This window comes from Delphinapterus leucas, chromosome 9 (assembly GCF_059928025.1).
Source record: "Delphinapterus leucas isolate spDelLeu-1000000601 "Yukka" chromosome 9, BTC_Dleu_Yukka2, whole genome shotgun sequence".
NCBI classification, from domain to species: domain Eukaryota; kingdom Metazoa; phylum Chordata; class Mammalia; order Artiodactyla; family Monodontidae; genus Delphinapterus; species Delphinapterus leucas.
This window is the reverse complement of record NC_143137.1, coordinates 45887165-45908527: the sequence shown is the minus strand read 5'-3', so window position 1 is coordinate 45908527 and position 21363 is coordinate 45887165. Positions and strand designations below refer to the sequence as shown.

At 42.0% G+C, this 21363-nt stretch overlaps 2 protein-coding genes across 13 annotated transcripts in view; one reads left to right on the top strand and one right to left on the bottom strand.

Moving 5' to 3' along the window:
* The window catches only part of NOD1 (nucleotide binding oligomerization domain containing 1), a 132681-nt gene that overhangs the window by 42606 nt on the left and 68712 nt on the right, over nucleotides 1-21363 (bottom strand). For 11 of the 12 annotated variants that reach the window (XM_022584168.3, XM_022584150.3, XM_030759803.2 and 8 more), the window contains 4 exons: nucleotides 21280-21363; nucleotides 20294-20377; nucleotides 17805-17888; nucleotides 13287-13370 (listed from right to left, as the gene is read on the bottom strand). In XM_022584168.3, coding sequence (XP_022439876.2) covers nucleotides 13287-13370; nucleotides 17805-17888; nucleotides 20294-20377; nucleotides 21280-21363 — 336 coding nt within the window. The remainder of the gene's footprint in view (nucleotides 1-13286; nucleotides 13371-17804; nucleotides 17889-20293; nucleotides 20378-21279) is intronic. The other variant, XM_089917551.1, reaches the window with a different exon arrangement.
* The window catches only part of ZNRF2 (zinc and ring finger 2), a 159025-nt gene extending 137662 nt beyond the window's left edge, over nucleotides 1-21363 (top strand). The window contains exon 5 of the mRNA XM_022584225.3: nucleotides 1-21363. This exon is cut by the window's left edge and continues 42604 nt beyond it. The gene's annotated coding sequence lies outside the window, so the exon portion shown is untranslated.

Here is a 21363-nt window from a genome sequence, read left to right as displayed (position 1 = left end):
TTGTGTTAATTTCAGGTGTATAGCATGGTGATTCAGTATTTCTGCAGATAATATTCTCTTATAGGTTATTACAAGATAATGGATATAATTCCCTGTGCTATACAGGATATTCTTGTTTGTCTATTTTATACATAGTAATTTGTATCTGTTAATCCCATACCCCTGATTTGTCCCTCTCCCCTTTGGTAACTACAAGTTTATTTTCTATATCTGTGAGTCTGTTTCTGTTTTGCATATACAAGCATTTGTATTATTTTTAGATTCCACATGTAACTGATATATAGTATTTGTTTTTCTTCCTCTGACTTATTTCAGTTAGCATAATTTTCTCTAGATCCATCCACGTTGCTGTAAATTGTAATATTTCATTCTTTTTTATGGCTGAGTAATATTCCAGTGTGTGTGTGTGTGTGTGTGTGTTTGTGTGTGTGTGTGTGTGTGTGTATCACATATTAATCCAATCATCTGTTGATGGGCACTTGGGTTGCTTCCCTGTCTTGGCTATTGTAAATAGTGCTGTTTTGAACACCAAGGTGCATGTATCTTTCCAAATTGGTGTTGTAGTTTTTTGTGGATATATACCCAGGAGTGGAATTGCTAGATCATATGGTAGTTCTATTGTTAGTTTTTTAAGGAACCTCCATACTGTTTTCCATAGTGGTTGCACCAATTTACATTCCCACCAGCAGTGTACAAGGGTTCCCTTTTTTCTACATCCTTTCCAGCATTATTTGTAGACTTTTTGATGATAGCTATTCTAACAGGCGTGAAGTGATACCTCATTGTGGTTTTGATTTGCATTTTCTAATAATTAGCGATGTTGAGCACCTTTTCATGTGCCTGTTGGCCATCTGTAAGTCTTCTCTGGTAAAATATCTATTCAGATCGTCTACCCATTTTTTAATTGGGCTTTTTCTTTTATGTTAAATTGTATGAGCTGTTTGTATATTCTGGACATTAACCCCTTGTTGATTGCATCATTTGCAAATATTTTCTCCCATTATGTAGGTTGTCTTTTCATTTTTTCGATGGTTTCCTTTATGGTGCAAAAGCTTTTAAGTTTAATTAGGTCCCATTTGTTTATTTGTGCTTTTATTCCTTTTGCCTTAGGAGACTGACCCAAGAAAAAATATTGCTATGATTGATGTTAAAGAGTGTTCCCCCTATGTTCTCTCCTAGGAACTTTATGGTTTCCAGTCTTACATTTAGGTCTCTAAGCCATTTTGAGTTTATTTTTGTATATGATGGGAGGGAATGTTCTCATTGTTTTACATGTAGCTGACCAGTTTTATCAGCATCACTTGTTGAAGACACTGTCTTTTCTCCATTGTACTGTATATTCTTACCTCCTTTGTTGTAGATTAATTTACCATAGGTGCATGAGTTTATTTCTGGGCCCTGTATTCTGTTCCACTGATCTGTTTGTTTTTGTGCTGATACCATGCTGTTTTGATTACTGTGGCTTTGTAGTATAGTCTGAAGTCCAGGAGGGTCAGACCTCCAAATTTGTTCTTTTTCCTCAGGATTGCTTTGGCAATTCAGGGTCTATTGTGGTTCCATATAAATTTTAGGATTATTTGTTTTAGTTCTGTGAAAAATATCATGGGTATTTTTACAGGGATGGTATTAAATCCGTAGATTGCTTTGGGCAGTATGGCCATTTTAATATTTAGTCTTCCAATCCAAGAGCATGGGATATCTTTCCATTTGTTTGAATCACCTTCAATTTCCATCATCAGTGTTCTATAGAGTATAGGTCTTTCACGAGTATAGGTCTTTCACCTCCTTGGTTAAGTTTATTCCTAGGTATTTTATTTTTCTGACATTTTAAATGGGATTTCTAAAACTTTTCTCTTTCTAATATTTCATCATCAGTGTTACAGAAACACAACCTATTTCTATATATTAATCTTGCATACTTCCACCTTGCTGAATTCATTTAGTAGTTGTAAGTTTTTGTGGGGAGACTTTAGGGTTTTCTATATAATATCATGTCATCTGCAAATAGTGACAATTTTACCTCTTCCCTTTCAATTTGGATACCTTTTATTTCTTTTTTTTTTGTCTGATGTGGCTAGGACTTCCAATGCTATTTTAAATCAAAGTGGTGAGAGTGGACATCTTTGTCTTGTTCCTGAATTTAGCAGAAAGGCTTTCAGCTTTTCACCATTGAGTATTATACTGGCTGTGGGTTTGTCACAAATGACCTTTATGATGTTGAAATATGTTCCCTCTATACCCACCCACTTTGATGAGAGTTTTTATCATGAATGGATGTTGAATCTTGTCAAGTGCTTTTCCTGTGTCTGTTGAGATGATCATGTGGTTTCTTTTGTCTTTCCTTTCGTTAATGCGGTGTATCACTGATTGATTTGCATATGTTGACCCATCCTTGCGTCCTGGAATAAATTCAGTTTATCATGGTGTATGATCCTTTTTATGTATTGTTGGATTTAGTTTGCTAATATTTTGTTGAGGATTTTTGCATTTATATAAAAAATATTGGCCTGTAGTTTTTTTTTTTGTAGTGTTGTCTGGTTTTGATATCAGGGTAATAGTGACCTCCTAGAATGAATTTGGGAGTGTTCCCTCCTTGTCAATTTTTTGAAATAGTTTAAGAAGGATAGGTATAAGTTCTTTATATGTTTGCTAGAATTCCTTTGTGAAGCTGTCTGGTCCTGGACTTTTGTTTGCTGAGAGTTTTGTTTGTTTGGTTTGGTTTGGTTTGAAGATTCAATTTCACTTCACTTCTAGTGATCAGTCTGTTAAAATTGCCTGTTTCTCCTTGACTCAGTCTTGGTAGGCTATATGTTTCTAGAAATTTGTCCATTTCTTCTACATTGTCCAATTTGTTAGCATATAAATGTTCATAGTATTCTCTTAGGATTTTCTGTATCTCTGTGGTATCAGTTGTTATTTCTCCTTTCATTTCTTATTTTGTTTATTTGGGTCCACTCTTTTCTTCTTGGTGAGCCTGGCTAAAGGCTTATCAATTTTATTTCTCTTTTCAAAAAACCGGCTCTTGGTTTCATTGATCTTTTCTGCTTTTTCTTTTAATCTCTTTTATTTCCTCTCCAATCTTTATTATTTCCTTCCTTCTGCTGACTTTGGGCTTTGTTCTTCTTTTTCTAATTCCCTTAGGTGGTATGTTAGGTTGTTTGAGATTTTTCTTATTCTCTGAGGAAGGTCTGTATCACTATGAACTTTCCTCTTAGAACTGCTTTTGCTGCATCCCAGAGATTTTGGAAAAATGTGTTTTCATTTTCAATTGGTCTTGAGGTATTTTCTGATTTCCTCTTTGAGTTCATCATTGACCCATTGGTTTTTTAGTAGCATATTGTTTAGTCTCCACATGTTTGTTGTTCTCTCATTTTTCTTTCTGTAGTTGATTTCTAGTTTCATACTATTGTGGTCAGGAAAAATGCTTGATATAATTACTATCCTCTTAAGTTTGCTGAGGCTTGTTTTGTGACCTAGTATGTGATCTATCCTAGAGAATGTTCCATAGGCACTTTAAAAGAATGTGTATTCCGCTTTTTTTGGCTGTAGTGTCCTACAGATATCAATTAAGTCCAACTGGTCTGCTGTGTCATTTAGGACCTCTACTGCCTTACTGATTTTCTATCTGCATGATCTGTCCATTGTTGTAAGTAGGGTGTTAAAGTACCCCACTATTATTGTATTATTGTCAATTTCTCCCTTTATGTCTTTTAGTATCTGCTTTATGTATTTAGGTGCTCCTGTATTGGGTGTATATGTTAATGAGTGTAATATCCTCTTCTTGTATTGATTCCTTTATCATTATATAATGCCCTTCTTTGTCTTTGTTTTAGCCTTTGTTTTAGTCTATTTTGTCTAATATGAGTATTGCTCCCCCTGCTATCTTGTCGTTTCCATGTGAATGAAGTTTTTTTCCATCCCCTCACTTTCACTCTGAATGTGACTTTTGCCCTGAAGTGAGTCTCTTGTAGGCAGCATATTGAAGGGTCTTGCTTTTTTATCCAGTAAGCCACCCCTTATCTTTTGATGGGAGTATTTAGTCCACTGACATTTAAGGTAATTACTGATTGGTATGTACTTATTGTCATTTTATTCCTTGTTTTCCAGTTGTTTTTGTAGTTCTTCTTTGTCCATTTCTTCTTCTTTTTGTCTCTCCCATTGTGGCTTGATGCATTTCTTTATAGTATACTTGAGTTCCTTTCTTTTTGGTTTTTGTGTTAGGCTTTTGATTTGTGATTACCATGGAGTTCATATATGTTGACCCATAATTATATATACTTGCTTTAAACTGATAATCATTTAAGTTCAGACACATTCTAAAAGATCTACATTTTTTACTCCTGATGTCTTATTTTATTTTTTTAACACCTTTATTGGAGTATAATTGCTTTACAATGGTGTTGGTTTCTGCTTTACAACAAAAATATATATACACATGTTCCCATATTTCTTCCCTCTTGCATCTCCCTGCCTCCCACCCCTCCAGGCGGTCACAAAGCACCGAGCTGATCTCCCTGTGCTATGTGGCTGCTTCCCACTAGCTATCTACCTTACGTTTGGTAGTGTATATATGTCCATGCCTCTCTCTCACTTTGTCACAGCTCACCCTTCCCCCTCCCCATATCCTCTAGTCCGTTCTCCAATAGGTCTGTGTCTTTATTCCTGTCTTACCCCTAGGTTCTTCATGACATTTTTTTCCCTTAAATTCCATATATCTGTGTTAGCATACAGTATTTGTCTTTCTCTTTCTGACTTACTTCACTCTGTATGACAGACTCTAGGTCTATCCACCTCATTACAAATAGCTCAATTTCGTTTCTTTTTATGGCTGAGTAATATTCCATTGTATATATGTGCCACATCTTCTTTATCCATTTATCCGATGATGGACACTTAGGTTGTTTCCATCTCCAGGCTATTGTAAATAGAGCTGCAATGAACATTTTGGTACATGACTCTTTTTGAATTATGGTTTTCTCAGGGTATGTGCCCAGTAGTGGGATTGCTGGGTCATATGGTAGTTCTGTTTATAGTTTTTTAAGGAACCTCCATTCTGTTCTCCACAGTGGCTGTATCAAATTACATTCCCACCAACAGTGCAAGAGGGTTCACTTTTCTCCACACCCTCTCCAGCATTTATTGTTTCTAGATTTTTTGATGGTGGCCATTCTGACTGGTGTGAGATGATATCTCATGGTAGTTTTGATTTGCATTTCTCTAATGATTAGTGATGTTGAGCATTCTTTCATGTGTTTGTTGGCAGTCTGTATATCTTCTTTGGAGAAATGTCTGTTTAGGTCTTCTGCCCATTTTTGGATTGGGTTGTTTGTTTTTTTGTTATTAAGCTGCAGGAGCTGCTTATAAATTTTGTAGATTAATCCTTTGTCAGTTGCTTCATTTGCAAATATTTTCTCCCATTCTGAGGGCTGTCTTTTGGTTTTGTTTATGGTTTCCTTTGCTGTGCAAAAGCATTTAAGTTCCATTAGGTCCCATTTGTTTATTTTTGTTTTTATTTCCATTCCTCTAGGAGGTGGGTCAAAAAGGATCTTGCTGTGATTTATGTCATAGAGTGTCCTGCCTATATTTTCCTCTAAGAGTTTGATAGTTTCTGGCCTTACATCTAGGTCTTTAATCCATTTTGAGCTTATTTTTGTGTATGGTGTTAGGGAGTGATCTAATCTCATACTTTTACATGTACCTGTCCAGTTTTCCCAGCACCACTTATTGAAGAGGCTGTCCTTTCTCCACTGTACATTCCTGCCTCCTTTATCAAAGATAAGGTGACCATATGTGCGTGGGTTTACCTTTGGGCTTTCTATCCTGTTCCATTGATCTATCTTTCTGTTTTTGTGCCAGTACCATACTGTCTTGATTACTGTAGCTTTGTAGTATAGTCTGAAGTCAGGGAGCCTGATTCCTCCAGCTCTGTGTTTCGTTCTCAAGATTGCTTTGGCTATTCGGGGTCTTTTGTGTTTCCATACAAATAGTGAAATTTTTTGTCCTACTTCTGTGAAAAAATGCCAGTGGTAGTTTGATAGGGATTGCATTGAATCTGTAGATTGCTTTGGGTAGTAGAGTCATTTTCACAATGTTGATTCTTCCAATCCAAGAACATGGTATATCTCTCCATCTATTTGTATCATGTTTAATTTCTTTCATCAGTGTCTTATAATTTTCTGCATACAGATCTTTTGTCTCCTTAGGCAGATTTATTCCTAGATATTTTATTCTTCTTGTTGTAGTGGTAAATGGGAGTGATTTCTTGATTTCACCTTCAGATTTTTCATCATTAGTGTATAGGAATGCCAGAGATTTCTGTGCATTAATTTTGTATCCTGCTACTTTACCAAATTCATTGATTAGCTCTAGTAGTTTTCTGGTAGCCTCTTTAGGATTCTCTATGTATAGTATCATGTCATCTGCAAATAGTGACAGCTTTACTTCTTCTTTTCTGATTTGGATTCCTTTTATTTCCTTTTCTTCTCTGATTGCTGTGGCTAAAACTTCCAAAACTATGTTGAATCAGAGTGGTGAGAGTGGGCAACCTTGTCTTGTTCCTGATCTTAGTGGAAATGCTTTCAGTTTTTCAGCATTGAGGACGATGTTGGCTGAGATTGTCATATATGGCCTTTATTATGTTGAAGAAAGTTCCCTCTATGCCTACTTTCTGCAGGGTTTTTATCATAAATGGGTGTTGAATTTTGTCAAAAGCTTTCTCTGCATCTATTGAGATGATCATATGGTTTTTCTCCTTCAAATTGTTAATATGGTGTATCACATTGATTGATTTGCATATATTGAAGAATCCTTGCATTCCTGGAATAAACCCCACTTGATCATGGTGCATGATCCGTTTAATGTGCTGTGTTGGATTCTGTTTGCTAGTATTTTGTTGAGGATTTTTGCATCTATGTTCATCAGTGATATTGGCCTGTAGTTTTCTTTCTTTGTGACATCCTTGTCTGGTTTTGGTATCAGGGTGATGGTGGCCTCGTAGAATGAGTTTGGGAGTGTTGCTCCCTCTGCTATATTTTGGAAGAGTTTGAGAAGGATAGGTGTTAGCTCTTCTCTAAATGTTTGATAGAATTCGCCTGTGAAGCCATCTGGTCCTGGGCTTTTGTTTGTTGGAAGATTTTTAATCACAGTTTCAATATCAGTGCTTGTGATTGGTCTGTTCATCTTTTCTGTTTCTTCCTGATTCAGTCTTGGCAGGTTGTGCGTTTCTAAGAATTTGTCCATTTCTTCCAGATTGTCCATTTTATTGGCATAGAGTTGCTTGTAGTAATCTCTCATGATCTTTTGTATTTCTGCAGTGTCAGTTGTTACTTCTCCTTTTTCATTTCTAATTCTATTGATTTGAGTCTTCTCCCTATTTTTCTTGATGAGTCTGGCTAACGGTTTATCTATTTTGTTTATCTTCTCAAAGAACCGGGTTTTAATTTTATTGATCTTTGCTCTGATGTCATATTTTATATCTCCCTCCTTATCCCTTTACTATTTATTGTAGTTATAGTCACTTTTACAATTTTTTTATGATGATGGTTTTATTAACAAGTATATAATATACTGCATACTGTACACACGAGGACTCTACAGTACAGATTTATGTTCACAGTTTGACATTACAAAATGTCATTATTGAATTCCATCTTTTTTTTAATCCACATACTGGTTTAAGTGATCTTCAATATATGTCTTTCCTATTGTTATTTTCCCTTTCCTATAGATTCTTCTTTTCCATTTAGAGAAGACTCTTCAACATTTCTTTCAGAGTATGTTTAGTATCACTGAATTGTTTCAGGTTTTTGCTTGTCTGAGAAATTCTTCTCTCCTTATATAATCTTCTCTCCTTGATAATCTTGCTGGGTTGAGTATCCTAGGTTGTAGGTTTTTCCCCTTCAGGACTTTGACTATCATGCCACTCCTCCTAGCCTGCAAGGTTTCTGCAGAGAAATCAGATGATAGCCTTATGTGGGGGGGGGGGGTTCCCTTGTGTATGATGCTGTTTTACACTTGCTGCCTTTAGAAGTCTAACTTTTGCCATTTTAATTATGATATGTCTTGGTGTGGGTGTGTTTGGGTTCCTCTTGTTTGGGACCCTCTGTGCTTCCTGTACCTAGATATTTATTTCCTTCTTTAGGTTTGGGAAGTTTTCAGCCATAATTTCTTCAAATACATCTTTGATTCTCTTCTCGTTCTAGAAACCCTATAATGCAGATGTTGGCACATTTTATATTATCCCATAGATCTCATATGTTGCTTTCATTTTTTTTCATTTTCTGTCTGCTGTACAGATTCGACAGTTTCCATTTTTAATCTTCCAGATCATTTATGTGTTCTGTGTCATTTAGTCTGCTATTCATTGCGTTTAGGGTGCTTTGTATCTAAAATGGAATTATTTTTGATTGGGTCTTTTTATAGTTTTTGTTAAAATGATCTGTGCTTAGATCAACTCTTTCTTCATTCAGTTAGCATTTTTATTACCAACTTTTTGAACTCATTGTTACCTCTGTTTCATTACTTTTTCAGGGGGGTTCTCTTGCTCTTTCAATTGGGAATAGTTCCTCTGCTTTTTCATTTTACTTAACTTTCTCTGTCTCAGTGAATTTAGGTGAAACAGTTACCTACTGTGGTCTTGAAGGGGTGTTTGTTTTTATGTGGGAGTGTCCCCATGTAGACTGTGTGCCCAGTGTTTTTGGTGTGAGGACGGGTTTTGATGTGGATGCCAGTCATGTGTTCTTCAGGATGTGCTGGCCCCTATCAGCTTGATGGGGGTGTGGCTAGAATTGAAAGAGCTAGAGCCTGCACAGGGTGTGATGCAGGACTTCCTCTCTGCTCAGTGGCCATCACACAGGGCAGGGGGCTGCTCGTAAGTTGCTGGAGTGAATGCCCTGAGGGTTGGGCTCAAGCTGGCTCTGTTCCCTTTAAGTGTATGTTTTTCCTTCTCCCTGCACTGGGGCTTGTGCACTTACAGAGGTCCAATGGCACCACCTGTGTAGGCAGCTGCAGCTCTGCTCAGATGCAGCCCAAGGTCATGTCTTTTCCCCATTGTGGTCATCCCAGGTCTAGTGCAAGGTTGTGGTGTGGAGTGGGTGGGGCTGGAGCATTTGCTCAGCTAGCACTAGGGGTCATGGCATTATGGCTGTGGGAGTTGAAGCAGCTCTGCTGCCATCAGACGTCTGGGCTGCTTCTGTAATGCTGTTTTAGTAAGTGCTAACAGTGGCTGCAGCTGCCCTACCTGGACCACCCCCCAGGTTCCTGGGCCACCTCTGCATCTCTAGATCGAGTCTTCTCCCAGGACCTGGCTGCCCTAGATCTAGTGCCAAGCTGTGCTGTGGAATGAGTGGGGCTGGGCTGTTTGCTCAGCTGGGACTGGAGAGTGTGGTGACACCACCATGCTAGGGCAGACCTCGCTTTGCCCTCTCTGGTGGTAAGCAAGCGCCCATGCACTCCTCACAACTGGAGTCTAGGCTTCTCCAGCCTTTCTGTCTGTCCTAGCAGCTCTCCAAGTAGCCAATGGGGCTTGTCTCCTCTGTGTGGGACACCCAGTCTGTGGCTCAACCTGCTCACTCCCCAGGGCACGTATCCACCTGTCTGGTCTTCCTTTTCCTCTTGGTCCCCTCCCATGGGCTCTGTCCTGATGCTTTTTTTCCCATCCTCTGTGATTACATGGGAATCTTTCTTGCAGCCTTGGTTGTACAGGAATTCTCCTGCCAGTTTCCAGTTAGTTTTCCACAAGACTTGTTCCACATGTAGATGTATTTTTGATGTGTTTGTGGGGGAGGTAAGCTCCACGTCCTCTTACCCTGCCATCTTGATGACTTGTTTGATATTCACATATTAATCCTTTCCAGCTACCATCACTCTATGGACTGGGTCTCACTAAGGTAACCAATAGCCTCTATAAACCTGAACTTAAATGACAGTTTTTAGCCCTTGTCTTTCCTGACCCTCACAGGCATTTGGCTGTCCTGCCCTCTCCCTCCTCCTTGAAACACCACCTTCCCTTGGTTTGATATTATGCTCTCTGGTTTCTTTCCTACATCTGGCCACTCCATCTCTGTCTCCTTTTTTATATCCTCCTCCATGTGACCTCCAAATAATGGATTTCCTCCAGGCTTGGGGCCTGGCCCTCTTCCCCAGAAGAACCTCATCTATCCCTGGCCTCATTCACATGTCACTGAGCTGGGCCAGACCGCTCCACTGTGGGGCCGCTTACCTACTTGACACCTTCATCTGGACACCTCCCAGGTACCTCAAAGTGGGCACATCTCCCCAGGGTTCCGTAGCTCCATGAATGGTACAACTCTACATCCAGTTGTGCAAGTTAGTAACCTGGGGGTCAACCTTCATCCTCATCTTCTATCACAGAGTTCTGTTTTATTCCTTAAATACCCCTAGAATGGGCTCCCTGGAACCTCTCCATATGTTCAGCACCACCATCCTGACCTAAGCACCCATCATCTCTTCTCTGGCTCACTGCAGTGTCCTACTGACCATCCCTTTACATGGCCTCTGGCCTCCTCCAATCCGCTTTCCTAGAGGAGCCAGAGTGGTCTTTTTACAATGCATATCTGATCACATCCCTCTTTGCTTCAAACTGTTCAATGACTTTCCACTGCTTTTAGGATAAAGACCAAAATACTTAACATGACCCACAGATATTTTATGGTCTAGTCTCCTCTGCCTCCTGTTGCTCCCTCTTCCACACTGTCAACCACAGGCCCATCTGCTTCTTGCTGTTCTTCAAGGGCACCGTGTTTTTTCATACCTCAGAGCCTTTGCACGTGCTATTTCCCCCACCTGGAACACTTTCAGCTGATGAACTCCTATTCATCCTTCATGGCTCAGTTTAAATGCCACTTCCTTAGGGAGACCTTCCCTGAAACCTCATCTGTATTAGGTTCCCTTCTTAGCTTTCCCCTTTCTAGTACTCATCATGATTGTAATTAAATAGTTACTTGAATGATTTGTTTCTTAACTGTGTCTTCCTCAGTAGAGGGTACACCCATGAGGGCAGGTCCATTTTGTTCACCACTGGACTCTTGGTACCAGCATCATGCCTGGCACACAAGCACTTTGTTGTTCAACAAATGAAGATGCGGTGCTTTCCCTGGGGACTCAGCAGTGACCATGACACAGGCCCTACCCTCAAGGAGCTACAGTCTAGACGAGACAGCCTCACAGGAAGCTATTACAATGGAGTGCAGTAAATGCAATACCAGGTCATTGAACACTGCTAACTTCTGTCTTTGAAGACTGAGGGACTTCAGACCTCAAGTTCTTTTTGGACAGGGACAAGGCAGAAATAAATGTCAGTACAGATAATGAGTCCAAAGCAATGGTCCAAGGTCATCTGTGCCAGTGTGGCCCCAGGCAGAGCTGCTCCCTCATCTCCACTCCCCTGCTGGCTCAACCCCTGGACAGGGCCAACACAGCCAGCACCCTCACAGACCCCAGTCCCAGGGAGTCAGACACCTGGGCTGAGCCAGGGGCTGAAGTAAAGATACTCCTGGGCCAGCACCCGAGCCCTCCTCCTTGTCCTCTTTCTGAGTCCTCCCTGACACCAGTGACGCTTTCAGGCTCTGCAGAGCATGCCTTGAAGATCGACACCTGGTCCTACACAAATAGTTCCTTGTGTAGGAACAACGGTTGTCTGTTGGTAGGTGACAAAGGCCCATTTCAAGCTTGATGGACTTAAAGCAGCTGCATATCCTTACAACCGTCCTAACCAGCCCCTGAGAAGGGTGGAAGCCAGCTGTAGTCCACAGACTGTCCTGCAGCCTGGCCTCCCCTCCTCTCTGCTCCCCTCCTCTGCCTGCTGTCCTCAAACAAACAACAGAGTCAGTAGGAAACAGGGTGGTTCTAGGAAAGGATCACAGGCTGAGGGTGGTTGGAGATTAACGCAAACTAAAATCCCACTGGCTCTCCAGTGCCTTTGAGGGCTGAGGAGCGGGCTTCGGCCTTGAAGGCGCACATGCCACAGCCTCTCCATTGGTCTGCTTGGAGCTGGGCTTTCTACTCTAGGACAGTGTTTTCAAATGTTTTTCTGACTGTGACCTCAAATAAGAACATTTTACATTGTGAACCAGTATCTGTGTATACGTACACACCCACATCTGAAATGAGATTATGAAAGAATATTTCATACTAGGCACAGAGCATTCTGGCTCTGTTTCATTTTTTAAATAATGCTGGTTTGCAACCCACCAAACCAATTTTATGATCCACTAACAAATTCTACAGCGAAATTTAAAAAGGTCAGGGAGGTAGCTGTACCTTGATCTATTGTTTTTGGCTGTGAAATTCTTCTCCCCAGTCATGAAGAAAGAACTGTAGCTAATGAGCAACTCCCCCCCTGAGCTGAGGGTCTGGCTCACGGTGAGGCTGCTCCGTGGATCTCAGGGCCCACAGTGGTAGCATGAACTCCTGTGGGTCTCTGTCCTCACGGGGCCCTGGCTTTGTGTCATGGTTCCCATGCAGGTCTGAGCCTCACACACTGCTGGGCTGTCTCAGGCCAGGCCTGGGGTAGATAGCAAATTCCAGAGCACTTGGGGGTCTGGATTCAGAGACACGGAGCCCTCTGTTCTCAGCTAGGTTACATCAGTACTCTGAGGCAGTCGGGGACCTTTCTGTCCAGTTAACTGCTGTTTCCCTAGCAGTCAACCCAGCGGTGTAACCATTGTCACTAATGGGTCACACACACTCCCCCCCCCCGAATATGCTACAGGCCCAGTCCTACCTCGGGGCTGTGTGTCCCGTAGGAGGCACAGGAAAGGAAATGGGGCTCAACATTGCAGCAAAGCAGAGCACATGCCTGCCTTCTGCTAGCATAACAGAAACAGGAAGTCGAAAAAGAGTACAATCAGCTCACATACAGCCTGGAAGCCCAGAGAAGGAAAAGAACATGCTTTAAACTCTGGGCCAGCATGGCCATCTCTCAGGCTCATGAGTCCCAGAGTGATTAACTTTCAGTGGGAATCCCTTTCCCAGTATGTCTGCCCCCGTGCAACCCAGGACAGTAGGCAGGACAGCAGGGCTGGGGAGGAGAGCCCTGACTATGGAGTCATAGTCTGGGCTGAATTTCAGCTTCTCCTTTTAGGTGGGACCTTGGTCTGGGCCTCAGTTTCTACATCTGTGAAATGGAGACAATACTACCTACATTACAGATTGTTGGAAAGATGGGAAATAAATGGACAGTGCCCTGCATTGTACATGGCACATAGTAAATGGTGCTGAGTAAATAATCGTTGTTGTTATCATTACAAGTGGTAGATCGGTCTTACCAAATCTCCATTATGCCAGTGTTCTTCTGTAATGCATCTGCCAACTGGGCAATCCCCTTGGCTGTAATCTGGTTCTGGATAAGCCTGAAAGAAGGATATATCTTTTGTATCAAGTAATACTGGGTTAAATCTGCCCACTTCATTAGGGGGTTGGAAGGATATGATGGGATAAGAGACAGGGTCGGGGAAGAACTGAGTCCCCTTAAGTTTTCGATCTTGCTGAGATTGTGTCGATCAGATCCATGAAAATAAAGAACATGCTTTAAAATGTTTAATTTTTCTGATGGGCAGAAGACCTAAATAGACATTTCTCCAAAGACGACATACAGATGGCCAAGAGGCACATGAAAAAATGCTCATCATCGCTAATAATTAGAGAAATGCAAATTAAAACAACAATGAGGTATCACCTCACACCAGTCAGAATGGCCATCATCAAAATGTCTACAGACAATAAAAGCTGGAGAGGGTGTGGAGAAAAGGAAACCCTCCTACCCTGTCGGTGGGAATGTAAATTGGTACAGCCACTATGGAGAACAGTATGGAGGTTCCTTAAAAAACTAAAAATAGAGCTACCATATGATCCAGCAATCCCACTCCTGGGCATATATCCAGAGAAAACCATCATTCAGAAGGATACGTGCACCCCAATATTCACAGCAGCACTACTTACAATAGCCAGGACATGGAAGCAACCTAAATGTCCATCGACAGATGAATGGATAAAGAAGATATGGTATATATATATATACAGTGGATTATTAGCCATAAAAAAGAATGAAATCATGCCATTTGCAGCAACATGGATGGACCCAGACATTATCATACTAAGCAAATTAAGTCATTAAGAGATAGACAAATACCATATGACATCACTTATATGTGAAATCTGAAATACGACACAAATGAACATATCTATGAAACAAAAACAGACTCACAAATAGAACAGACTTGTGGTTGCCAAGGGGGAGGGAAGGTTTGGGATTAGCAGATGCAAATTATTACATATAGGATAAACAACAAGGTCCTTCTGTATAGCACAGGGGACTGTATTCAAAATCCTGTGATAAACCATAATGGAAAAGAATATATATATGTATAACTGAGTTACTTTCCTGTACAGCAGAAATTAAATACAACACTGTAAATCAACTATACTTAAGTAAAATTGTTTTAAATGTTTAACTTTTCTGTGTATTTTTATAGTGAGCATAATATATCTGTATATTCATATGTAGGTAATTTAATACATGAACATATATGTATGCATGTGTGCTTGACATTTTTCACTGCAGGGGTGCCCAATCAAAAATGTTTGGAGACTACCAGTCTGAACAACAAATTCTAAGGAACACATCTGGGGAACAGGCAGTCTGATGTCTCCTTCCAGATGGCTGGAGAAAGGCAAGGCAGTTTTTAAAGTTAAGTATTTTTTAAAGAGCTGGCCCTTCTCTTCTTTGGGGGAAACAAAGGCTTCCAAGATGGTACCATGTCCTCTCCAACATCTGAGAGGGAGGGAGGAAGAACAGTTCTGCTGCTACTCATGGGTCCCAGTGGAAAAGTATCAATAATGGGGCTTCTAAGAGTATACCCCATTATGTTGGGTGGCATTGATTCTAATGAAACAAAGATTTCAGATATAGCTGGGAAGCCTGGGCAATTCCCAAATTGCTCCCCTGGGAAGCCATGCGTCTAACCCACCCAGGAAAGAGCAGCACAAGTCAGTGATACGCCTGTGCTTCATCACAGGTTCATTCCTCACCCCCCAGCTATTTGTAGCATAAGGCTACTACTGAACTTGACCTTTAGAAATTCTGGGCACTGATCCAAGAAGGTAGCTGTGTACCAGGAAGATAATGACCTATATTACTGTGACTAATGAGATTATAGAAATTAAGCCCGTCCCTTAAGGAGGCAGTATAGCATTGTGGTTAAAAGCTCTCCTCATATACATACACCCACTCCCCACTTCTCAGCTGCAGATCCTTGAAGAAATAAACTTAAGCTTTCTATTCCTCAGCTGCCTGATCTATAAAATGGGAGTAACTATAAGAGAACCCCGCTACCCTGGGTGTGTGAGATTTCAATAGGAGGATGTGTATGAAGTAGGAGGATGTGTATGAAGTAGTTCTCATCATTTCTACCATGGCGCCCAGGGGAAGGGAGCTCTTGTCACCATTCCTGCCCAAGCACACAGGACTCGGTGGCTGTGCTGCAGCCAGGACCCAGTGATCCCCAGCACATCTCTCAAAGACTGGGGCCCCTGGGCCAAGTGGCAGAGGTGAGACCTTCTGGTAAGTACAACCACAGTGTGACTTGGACATTTTTGCAAAAGGAGCAAAAATAGAACCTGGAAGTGGGCACTGAGTTCTGCATTCAGTTAAATTCTGCTGTTTCCTAATCACCCCTTCCACAGTTGCAAACACTGGCACCACCTACACCTTGCTGGGGGGAGGGTGAGCTGCCTGAAGCCTAGACCTGGCAAGAGGCTGGGTAGGAGGAGAAGTAAAAAGCCTGGCAGTGCCAGGTACCTATGCCCACTGGCTACCTTCACTGTAGCCAGTGTAGTCTGTACTGGCACCAAGAGCTAAGACTCTCTAGCCCTGTTCTAGCTCTGTTCTTGTGGAGGGGCTGGCCTGACACCTAGGGAAGGGCATAAAAGAACGTCTACAGGTCAGAAAGAAAAGGAGTAAAACCAAAAAAAACCAGATGTAAAAGTAGCACACTCTGGGTTTTTTTGTTTTTACAGAAATTGACATGGTGATCTAAAATTCACATGGAAATGCTAGAGACCCAGAATAGTCAAAACAATATTGAGAAAGAAGAACAAAGTTGGAAGACCCACATTTCCTGGTTTCAAAACTTACTACAATAATCAGGACAGTGTGGTCCTGGCATGATGATAAACATATGGCTCAATGAACTAAAATAGAAGGTCCAGAAATAAACTCACACATTTATGGTCAACTGATTTTTGACAAAAGCATCAGGGCCATTCAAAATGGAAAGAGACTTTTCAACACGTGGTGCTGGGACAACTGGATATCTACATGCAATAATATGAAGCTGGACCCCTAACACCTCATACCATACACAGAAATGAACTCCAAATGGATCAAAGACCTAAATGTAAGAGCAAAACTATAACACTTAAAGGAATCTTTGGGACCTTGGATTAGCCAATGATTTCTTACTAAGATACCTAAAGCACAGGCAACTAAACAAAAAACAGATAAATTGGATTTTATCAAAATTAAATACTTTGGTGCTTCAAAGGTCACTCTCAAGAAGATGAAAAACCTCACAGAAAGAGAGGAAATATTTGCAAATCGCGTATCTAGTAAATGTCTAGCACCCAGAATATATAAAGAACTCTAACAACTCAGCAATTAAAAGGCCTATAAACCCAATTTACAAATGGACAAAGGATGTGGAGACAGTTCTCTAAAGAAGGTACACAAATGGCCAATATGCACATGAAAAGACACCCAACACTGTTAGCAGTCAGGGAAATGCAAATCAAAACCATGATGAGGGCTTCCCTGGTGGCGCAGTGGCTGAGAGTCCACCTGCCGATGCAGGGGACACGGGTTCGTGCCCCGGTCCGGGAAGATCCCACGTGCCGCAGAGCAGCTGGGCCCATAAGCCATGGCCGCTGAGCCTGTGCATCCGGAGCCTGTGCTCCGCAACGGGAGAGGCCACAACAGTGAGAGGCCCACGTACCGCAAAAAAAAAAAAAAAAAAAAAAACCATGATGAGATACCACTTCACACCCACTAGGATGGCATTACCCAAAAAAGACAGACAATATAGCAAGTGTTGGTGAGGACATGGAGAAATGGGGACTTTCATACATGACTGGTGGAAATGTAAATAGCACAACCACTTTGAAAAACAGTTTGGCATTTAACACAGAGTGACCATATGACCCAGCAATTCTATTCCTAAGTATATACCCAAGAGAAATGAAAACATGTTCACATACAAACACGTGCGCGAATGTTCACAGTAGCGTTATTCATAATAGTCATAAAGTAAAAACGACCCAAATGTCCACCAACTGAAGAATGGACAAACAAAACATGGACTGTCCATACAATGGAATATCATTCAGCCATAAAAAGCAATGGAGTACTGATATATGCTACAATGTAGGTGAACCTTGAAAACTTTTGCTAGTGAAAGAACATAGAAACAAAAGGTCATATATTGTATGACTGCATTTCTATGAAATGCTCAGAATAGGCAAATCCATAGAGACTGGAAGTAGATTAGCAGGTGCCAGGGACTAAGGGAGGAGAAGGATGGGGAGTGATTACTTAACGTGTACAGGTTTCTGGCGGGTAGGGGAGGTGGGTAGTTTTGTAAAATGTTCTAAAACCAGATAGTGGTGATGGTTGCACAACCTTATAAATATGCTAAAAACCACTGAACTGTACACTTAAAAAGTGTGACTTTATGATATGTGAATCTCAAAAAATATTTTTTTAAAAAGCACAGTGTTTAAATCTGAATTACCATAAATGTTTCAACGTCTGGTTGACTTTCAACATCTCTGCCAAGCTCTCTGCCACTTCATCATCAAGTTCATTTTTGGTGAGCCTGGAAAAGAAAGGAAGTGTCGACTCAGGACAGCGCTACCTGGCACCCACTCTCCACTGAGTTCACAGAAGCGAGATCCCAGCCCCGGCGTCTGCAGCTTACGCAGCTCATCACTTGCTGAGAACCCAGCAAACAGCCAGGCTCCAAGCCAGCCTCTGAGCCCCACAGACAATAAACAGAGGTTCATTTCTAGTGCAAACCCTTCACCCAAGCTCCTACTTCTTAGCCCTGCTGCTGCGGGGGGAGCCCATACTCCCTCCCCATCCTTGCTGAGCCCTCAGATCTCTCAGAAGACGGGCCCACAGAAAGCGAGGGGCCAGTGCCTGCTTCTCGGGTCTCCAGCCGTTAAGATCCCTTGAACACCACGGACAGTGTGTTACTAAACTCAGTCAGATGAAGAGCTAGAAAAGCCTGCCGACTGCACGTTACAATGTGTTCATCACTTTGCTCCGAGGCCACTTATGAAGGACCCGAGTTCTGTGACTGGAAGTTCAGGAAGTCTCTCAGTTGTTCGTAAAAGCAGGAAGTGGTCTGGATAAAGTACAGAGGGCTTAGAAGTTCCTGGTTGTAAAGAGAATTAAACCCTGTTGTGCCAGTGGATGAAAGAATAAATAAGGAAGGAGAAATGAATATAAAGAACATTTAAAAAATCATTCCTTGAAGGGCAATTTGGTAGTGTCTATCCACACCTTAAATGTGTTTCACTTTGGGCCAACAATTCAACGTCTAGAAATCCACCCTGTGGTGTGCAAAGACATTACACACAGGTTCTATACATGCAGTATTGGTTGCAGTCTTTTCGGTCATAATGTAAGATGTGAACAAATTTCAGTATCAGTAGAGGCAGCCAGCAAAATACATTGTGAGTGTACATTCAAGGGACACTGTGCAACCATTAGAGAGAATGAGGTAGGATAAAGAAAGAGGCAGAAGAGCATGGGGCTCAAGATGCTCTGAGCCAGACATGCCGGCTGGCAATGGCTTACTAGCAGGGCGACCACAGCACGTGGTTGAACTTCTCTGGGCCTGAGTTTTCTCACCAGCAAATGTGAACAGTAATGGTACAGCCCTCATAACACAGTTGTGAGAATGAGTTAATACATGGAAAAGGCTGAGAACAATGTGTGATGTACAGTGAGTACTCAAGAGATTTTGGGGATTGACATTATTATTATCCCCCTAGACCTGTGGTTCTCAACTGGGGTGACTTCTCCAGGGGACACTTGCCAATGTCTGGAGACAATTTCGACTGTCACAATTAGGGGTTACTACTGGTATCTAATGGGTAGAGGCCAGGGATTCTGCTAAACATCTTACAATGCACAGGACAGCCTCTCAACAAAAAAGAATTATTTGGACCCAAATGCCAACAGTGTTGAGATTGAGAAACCCTGACATAAAAGGAAGGACATGTCAAATATGTACAATATATGGTTGAGATATTTTTTTTAAGTCACTTGCTAAATACTATTCAGTTTCATAAGAAAAGCGATATTTATTTGAATATACATTCAAATGCTAGAAGTAAAAGATTATATTTAGAAAGCATGAGGGAGGAGGTTCTTTCACTTCCTACTTTCCCAACTTCAGTGTATTATATTTTTTTCAAAAAAGTATGTATTACTTTTCAAAATCTTTTAAAAGATTTTTTTGAGGGGAAAAGGAAAACGCACTTACTGGCCAGCAGGTCTAGTATCTGAATTCTCATAATGACGACATTTTCATTAACTAATTTAGCCAATACCTCATGAGGAGGATACAGAGACATGTAATATAACTTCCTTTCCCGGAAGCAATTTATGATACAGGCAAGTAAATAAATAAAAATACAGTAAATGACCGAAAAAAGGAACAACCAAAAGAAAGAAAAAAAGCATCACTTGTCAGAAGGTAACACACAGTTAACTAGTGGCCCTGGAGTGCAGAGAGGGAGCGAGGGCTGTGGGCTTCCCGTGACGGGTGAGCTGGAGCATGAAGGCCAAGTCCTGATGTGACTACCTGGGGACAGAGGAGGCTGCACGGGGGGTAGGCAGTTTAAGAGGAAGAAGGGAGTTCTGAGACAAGTGAATGAAAGTTGGACTCCTCAAGGCATATCTGAGGGTGTTCCGAGGATATCCTGACAGAATAGCTAGCCTTCTGGTTTTCCTGAGGCCTAGGGTAGGCAAAGAAGGCTAAGGTCTCAAACTCATGTTCCTGGGACCCATTCCACCCATTCTGTACTTGTTTGTGCTTCTGGGAATGGCTATTTTCTTCTCCAGGAGGAAATGAAATTATAAACCTTCCTTTGAGGAAAGGCCTAGAGCCTTTACAACGGAGAGGCACTCTTTCAGTTAAGATTCCAGGCTGTGCACAGTCTTTGGAAAAATCCCTGAGACCCAACCGTTCAAAATGACTCTGGTCATTACCAGAATATTCTCAGAGACGCATTCTGCTGCAGGGCCCATGCGAGGCTCTTTCCTCCTTCTGTAGAAATGCCATTGAATGCAAGACTAGGAAGGAAAAACATTTGGGGTAGGTTATTAAAAACACGTCTACATTTGGCTTTGGTTTCAGCAACTAAACAGCTGGCAAGACTCCACCTGGACGTGGTTCCTGCCTGGGCTGATTTGAAGCAGGAAGCGTAAGTGCCAGCCTCACCAGCAGCCACTCAGCCTTTGCCGCTCCAGAGCCCAGGACGAGGCCAATCACCAGACTGCTCAAGGGGAGGCCAGACAGGAAACGGAACATGGCAAGACCTGGTCACACGGGCTGAGGACGCCTGGCGAGCTCTGCTTCGGAGGCTGACACCTTACAGGCGCCTGTCGGTGAGGCCTGGAGAAGTTTCCTCTGTTCTTGTATGGAAGGAACTCTGCTACTGCCCCCACCGTATTTAACCCTTTGTCAGTGACAGGAAGGACACGGGCAACCAGGAGACCCCCAAGTCTCAGAGATTTGGCCAGAGGCCTAAAGGAGGGCCAGGGAGGACCAAGTCTGTTTACAGAGGTGAAGGATCCCCTCTTGTCCCAGCACCATCCTGAGAAATGAGGAGGGGGCAGGAATCTGCGGCCCAGTGTCTTTCAGTTTTGTCTTGACTGAAGAATTCCTCCCCAACCCCCAAGGGGCACAGGAAGACTACAGAGGGGCTGGCAATGTCTAGTCTTGATCTGACTGGTGTGTGCACATGTCACATCACAGAGCTGAAAACTTAAGCATAATATACTTAACTGTATGCCTCTTCTATGTCGATAAAAACATTTTTAAAAAGAAAAAGAAACGCCACACACACAAATACCTTCCCTGTTAGGAATGCCAGCCACCCTCCTTCCCCTGGCTCCTCCTCTGGTAAAACAAGAGGAACACGGAGTGACCAGGTTGGCCCTGAAGACGGCAGTTCTCAGAAGGCAGCAGTTACCTCAAGTTAGTCAAGCTCGGGTGGTTCCTCAGAGCCTCTGCGAAGGCCCTTGCTCCTTCGTCACCGATTTGATTGCCCCACATC